Source organism: Delphinus delphis, chromosome 10 (genome assembly GCF_949987515.2).
Source record: "Delphinus delphis chromosome 10, mDelDel1.2, whole genome shotgun sequence".
Classification (NCBI taxonomy): domain Eukaryota; kingdom Metazoa; phylum Chordata; class Mammalia; order Artiodactyla; family Delphinidae; genus Delphinus; species Delphinus delphis.
The window spans coordinates 68,263,494-68,269,800 of NC_082692.2; the positions used below are offsets into that span (position 1 = coordinate 68,263,494).

A 6,307-nucleotide genomic window follows, 5' to 3' on the forward strand; every position below is an offset into this window, starting at 1 on the left:
GCAAACACCCTGTATAGCTCAAGAGCTGGGAAAAGAATGTTCTCCCTGCTCTGGCTTGCTCCCTCTCAGCAAGCAAATGAACTCGTTTTCTGCTTTACCCTGGCTACCAGGAAGCTCAGAGCAAAGCTTTTTTGCTGCTACAGCTTCCCCTACCCTGGTGTCTCTGATTTAACTCTCCTCCTGCTTGGCTCTTTTCTATTATTTTCATTCTCTTGTTTTTTGGTTTTATTCTCTTTATGTTTTTTATTTGCAAGCCAAAGACTTGTGTCATTTTTGAAGAAGTAGGTGAAATAATTATAAATGTTTTGAAAGTATGCTTTGCCTGTGCAAGAATTGGATGCAATCTTTGGGGTGCCTAACCCTGGGGCACAAACAGGAGAGGAGACCCTCAACAGCCCAAGCTCCTGGGAACAGACCCTTGCTTCCCTCCTGGGACTGGGGCCTCATCTCTGTCTCCTCTGTCTTCCACTGCCAGCTTCTCTGCAAGGTGGTAAGACAGGCCTGTTCCTGAGCACAGGTGTGAAAATCAAATTATGTCTGGCAAATCCCACTGCAAAAGGGCCCAAAAGTTTGCTGAGAATGACGAACTTCTACCCAGGTCACTTTTCTTCTTTTGAGTCAAAACTGGTTTTCATGGACCATGTCACCATAAAGCAGAGTGAACGCTGCTCCCAGGAGTGTTCTCCTGCCCTAGGCCCCCAGCAAGAGCAACGTTTTGACTGGGTGGTTTAAATCTCTCTAAATCTTAGTTTCCCTGCCTGAGAAATGAAGGGACCAGACTGAAAGCTCTCCATGGGCCTTACTGGCCTCAGGTCTTTGAAGGGTTGATGGCGGATGATTCTAATGTTACACACTCTACGCGTGCAGGACGTGATCCTGAGGCTCTGGGATTTGGCCAGATGGGACCAGAGATGCCCACTCCCTGGGTTCACACCACCTCTCTTTATTTTAATGAGCACAAATACCTCTCCCCATGATGTTACAGGACCCACAGGTGGCCCTGTGGTCGCAGGGTGGCAGCCATCTGCACCCAGCAGGCGGCACGGCGGGTGGGCATAACTCCTTGCATCAGAACTACAGCTCCACAGACCAGCAGGAAATCTCTGTTCCCGGGGGCCCCTCTTGGTAGTCCAGCTTGAGCTCTCTGGGATGGACAGACAGACAGGTGGTCAGCATGTCTCAGGTTGGGTGGGAAGAGAGGGAGACAGCTAGGGATAGGAATGTGGAAGGTGGAGGGTCTTGGGGTCCCTCAGAGTTCCCTCCAGCACAGGCTGACAAGGCCTGGCCACCCAAGGGCACCCAGCTGTGTGTGGTCTCCAGGGGCCAGGGCTCTAGGAATTCAGGGGGAGTTTCCTACTGCTCCCAACTCACTCTAGTGATCTCTGGGCTGGTATGTTTTCTGTGGGTCTGAGTTGACCATCCTTTGTGGGGCCACTGAAAGCTGGGTCAGACTTGTCTAACCTGACACCTGACTGTCTAGTTCCCAGGCAGGGACAGAGGAGGAGTGGGGGTCTCAGAGCCCGGCTCCCAGCCCCACCCCTGGCCGGGCTCAGTGGCCTGTTGTGCTGAGTCACCTGGTGGCAGAGTGGTTATGCCCCTGGACCTTCAGTGTTCGCTTGCTGTCATCTGCTGCTGCCAGGGGCTCCCAGAGCACGTCCTGGTAAAACTGGCCTGAGACACAAAGGGCGGGTCAGCGAGGAATAAAGACGGAGGGAGGCTGGGGGACGTGCAGAGGTGATGGCATTGCCTGTTCACAGGCAGAGGCAGTTTTTGATGACGTCCCGAGCCACGTACCAAGGGTCCCATTGATGTGGCTGGAGAAGCGGTCAGTGTCCCGCAGAAGGAGCCGGAGCCCCGCCCCAGGGCCGTCCCAGGACAGCAGGCCGATGGTCACTCTGTCAGGGCTGCTGAGCAGCAGAAGCCCCGCCTTGTCCATGGTCATCTTGAGACTGTGGGGAAACCTGTGTCCTGAGCAGGAAGGGAGGCAAGGAGGTGCCCGCAGGGGCGTGGGCAGCAGCATGGCAGTGGGCAGGGGCTGCCCTCCTGTCCTCAGGATCTCCTAGTGTGGCCTTTGGTGGAAGGTCCCTTCAGTCTTCTGGGCTTCAGTTTCCTCAGTCAACTGGGACCAAGGTTAACTTACTGATACCTGGTTATCCCAGCATTATATATATATATATATATATATTTTTTTTTTTTTTTTTGCCGTGCTGCACGGCATGCGGGACCTTAGTTCCCTGACCAAGGATCAAACCCATGCCCCCTGCAGTGGCAGCGCGGAGTCTTAACCACTGGACTGCCAGGGAAGTCCCCTATCCCAGGATTATTTATAACATGAGATAACGGTTCCTCTCCCTCTGGTTTTCTTAGATTTGGTTTCTCATGAATAATATGACTTAGGGGTTCAAGGATACATTTCCTCTGTCCCTTTTGTTTTTATGGCTAGTGCCACTTTCTTCTGATGATCAGTGTTTAATCATGTGTTTTAAGGTCTAGAAGGGCAAGTCCTTCTCGAATGCCTTCCTTTTTAACGTAAAATAATCTTTGAGATTATTACCACTTTTGTTTTCTTAGGAACGTTAGATTCCTTTAAGCATGTTGAGTAAGACCCTGCTGTGACTCGGAGGTTATTTTCAATGGAAACGCGCTAAACTTACACCGTCTTGTTGACAGAGTTCAGTGTACAAGCCGTGGTCTATTTTTCTTTATGTGCATCTTCTGCAGCTCATGAAAGTATGTGGACGTTCAATCACCACGATTGATAGGAATCCTTTATTCCATCTTCTAGTGTGTATGTCCAAGGCACAGAAATGCTATTGATCTTTGTGTGTCTACCAGATAGCAGGAAACTAAGATCTTTTATGAAACTGGGAGCTTTTCAGGTGAGGCCCTCAGATTTGCCAGGTGTGCACTCATGTATCAAGTGGGAACCAGTCTCTTCGGAGGGGCTGGGTGAGAGGGAGCGGACAACATACTCAGCACAGGCTGGGGGCTCAGAGAACACGGCTCGAAGAGGGCCAGGGTCCTTGGCCTCTCTCCCAGGCCCCTCGTGACTCCCAGAGCAGGAGAGCTACCTCTGCAAGGCTCCACACAGGGGAAGCCCCACAAGAAGAGGTCGCCATCCTTCTCCAGTACCCCCCAGCTGCCCGGTGTTGATGTCAGAGGGACCTGTCTCTCCTCAATAGAGCTTCAAAGTTAAGGATGACAATTATAACCTCCCCTGATGGACAGCGCTCTCCAACCTCTCGTTGTCAGGGTTACCTCACCACATAGAGAGCGCACCATCCCGCATGCCCAGTGGGCACCGTACTGTCTGTGGGCAAAGTGCTCCCCGACCACATTCTCTCACTGGACCATCCCCTCAGCCCTCCGACTCAGGGCCAGATGATTATCCCTAGTTAGAAGTGAGAGGGGCTAGGCAGCCTGCCTAGGGTCACTCAGCAGAGCAGCTCCAAACCACACCATCCCCTGCACAGGACAGTGACCTGGGTTAGGTGTGAGGGTAGCCAGGCCCCCGGGACAACCCCTTGGCACCCTCCAGAGCAGGAGGGGTAGGTACAGGGCTCTGTGCATCTCTGCCCCTCCTGTGGGTGCGGCCCACTGCAGAGGACTCATGCCCAGCCACTCCCTCCCCAGGCCTGTGGCGTCCCATCACCAGCTAACATGGGGTGAGGGGTCACCGCCGGGCCCCAGCCTGTGGCTTACCCTGGCATCATCGAGTACAGAGTTTTCTTCCACTTGTATGCAGAGCTTCTTCGGTTCCGAGTCACTACCACGTGCTCAGGGGATGCACGAACCTGCAGCTGGGGTTTCTCGAAGGTCACCTCAATCCACGAGAAGTGGCCCTTCTCTGTCTCATAGTGGCCAGTCACCTCAATCCCTGAGAGGGCCGGGAGCAGAGAGGTCGAAGCTGTGGTCCCAGCTGGGCACTGGCCTGAACAGGTGGTCCCTCCGGCTACAACCCCCCGAGCCGCTCTTCACCCACTCACCTCCGGTCCCCTTCCCCAGCCTCCCCTCACACCACGGGCCTGCTTCCCACAGTCTTTCCACTCATCCCTTGGTTCCCTATAGCTTTGGAGGGGCCCCCAAGTCTTGGGTGACAGCCATCTTCAGACGAGCCCTCTGAGGAGGGAGGTCTCGTGTGAAGTCGGTAAACGCGCGTGAAGCCCCTGCAGTACCTGACACTGAGCTGGGCACCGTGGCCAAGAGTGGGAGGGAAAATCAGTGCTCCCTAGCCTCAGGGAGCAAACAGACTCTGGGCCTGGCGTGATGAAGCGGGAGACAGTGTGTGAGGTCTGGGGGAAACGAGGGGGCCGTAAATGTTCGTTGACTGTGAGTGGCTCTGCAGGTGTGCATTTGAGCATCCCGAGTGCTGTGTGTCCCCACGTCTGACCTGACAGCTCAGCTCCACCCTTCTGGGGACTCGGGGGCAGGTCTGGCCAGCGCACCTACCTCCTCCCCCCATTTGTTTCCTCCACACCCCCTACAGCCCCACCAGCTTCCTTCAGGGCTCTGTGCTTCTGCCTACCCCTTCCTCTACCTTGTGGACCCCCCATTTCTCTGCCAAGGCCCAGTCACCCCCATATGACCTTGTGCAGCCTCCCCTGACCCTAGGACAGCTCTCATCTCCTCCTCTGGGCTTGTCTCCACGGCGCTCTGGGCACGGACGACAGGCCCCCGCGCTGCTCTGTGCCCAGGCCTGTCTCCCCAACCCTGAAGTATGGCAGTGCCTGGGGGTAAGCCCACATCTGGTCATCCTGGGGTGCAGGCCACTCAGACCTGCATATGTGGTGACCAGTGAAAGGTGTGTGGGGAAGACGTATGAGCACAAGTGTCGGTGCTCAGGGGCTTGGCCATGTTACTACCTGGGACGAGGACTGCCCGTGAGTCTCTGTGGGCAGGTTTCCCACCGTTTTTTCTGGGGTGGGAAGTTGGGGGTGCATGGTGCCCGGGTCTCTCTGGGTGTATGACTGGGTGTGCACCTCTCACCTTGGCCAGGGTCTGAGAGCAGGTTTGTCGGTCCCTGAGAGCGCTTGAGGTCCACACAGAGCCGGTCCACGCTCCGCCCAGGCAGCGGCAGGATGACAGAAGGAGGCTGGATGGGGGCTGGGACAGCAGGTGTGGTTCTGGGGGCAGGTAGAGCAGGCTGGGGGTGAGGACGGTGAGGGGGGCTGAGGGGAGCTGGCACTTACCGTGGTGTGAGGATGCCGTGGTTGTTTCTGAAAGAAGAAAAAGTCTGGGTTTAGGCAGCCCCTTCCTGGGGAGGGGTGGGCTGAGGAATGGAGTAGCAGATGGGTGTGGCAGGGCTCCCTCTCCATCGAGAAGCCCACGCGACAGGTGGCAGAGCTCCCCGGGCTCTCCCCTCCCAGGCTCTCCCTGCTATAGGGCCAGAATCTATTGCTGCCTGGAGGTACCTTTGATTCTTAAGTCCATGTCATGTTCATCAAGAAATGAGGTAGCTGATAGCCCTGACGCAGGCATTAGTGCAGGAACAGCCAGGAACAGAAAGGGAGAAGGCAGTCAGGATTCAAAGCAATCGGCAAGCCCTCCAGCCATCACTGCCACCTGCCACCCACCAAGCTCCAATACCACAACCCCTGCCACACCTACACCCAATCTGGACGAGCCTTTGCAAAGAGATTTTTCAACCAGAAGAGCATGCTTTTAGGGAAAACGCTGAGGAGACAGGGTCCAGCCGGGCCCTGCGGCTGTGTCTGAGTCCAGATTTGGAGATCAGAAACAGCTCAAGGGACTACTCCTGGCTTTGGGAATGGAGGAAATCTTCCCTTTCTAGAACGTTCCATCCTGAGCCAGCCTCCAGAGTGTGATGAATCCAATTAAGTAAATATAAAGGACACGTTATGTAATGTCATACCTTACAGCAACTCTCCCTGGTCTGTGCCTAGCCCTGTGCTTGGTGCTCTATCTTATCCAACTCTATGGGCAGGTTCATCTTGAGGAAACTAGGCCCTCAGAGGGTCAGAAAGCGGCTTACGTGGCATCACGTCTGGTGGCGTTGGTCTCCAGGGCGTACGGTGGGGTGGATAAGGAAGATGAGGAGGATGAAGAGGTCCAGGTGGTCCTAATCTCGTGGGGAAATTGTACAGTTTATCGAAAACTCCAGTTTTGGAAAAGTTGACACATGCAGTCTTTTCTCAAGCAGTGCCATGGGTCCCCACACCCATGGCTCTGGGACCCACCCCAGAAGAGGGACGTGGAGAAGGCAAACGGCTCCCCTCCCCACACCCGCCACTCTGGGAGAAATTCAAAGCTGGAACAATGGACCCTTCTTGAACTCCTCCCTGCTGGG

General features: G+C 55.1%; 1 protein-coding gene across 1 annotated transcript in view; it reads right to left on the reverse strand.

Annotated features, from left to right (window-relative positions):
* Nucleotides 1-927: 927 nt before the first annotated feature.
* Nucleotides 928-6,307, reverse strand: part of ITIH4 (inter-alpha-trypsin inhibitor heavy chain 4) — a 14,210-nt gene continuing 8,830 nt past the window's right edge. Inside the window, exons 13-20 of the mRNA XM_060023781.1 lie at nt 5,993-6,146; nt 5,412-5,465; nt 5,190-5,216; nt 4,987-5,103; nt 3,703-3,877; nt 1,795-1,949; nt 1,575-1,671; nt 928-1,144 (exon numbers count right to left, since the gene is read on the reverse strand). Coding sequence (XP_059879764.1) covers nt 1,075-1,144; nt 1,575-1,671; nt 1,795-1,949; nt 3,703-3,877; nt 4,987-5,103; nt 5,190-5,216; nt 5,412-5,465; nt 5,993-6,146 — 849 coding nt within the window. The 3' untranslated portion in view covers nt 928-1,074. The remainder of the gene's footprint in view (nt 1,145-1,574; nt 1,672-1,794; nt 1,950-3,702; nt 3,878-4,986; nt 5,104-5,189; nt 5,217-5,411; nt 5,466-5,992; nt 6,147-6,307) is intronic.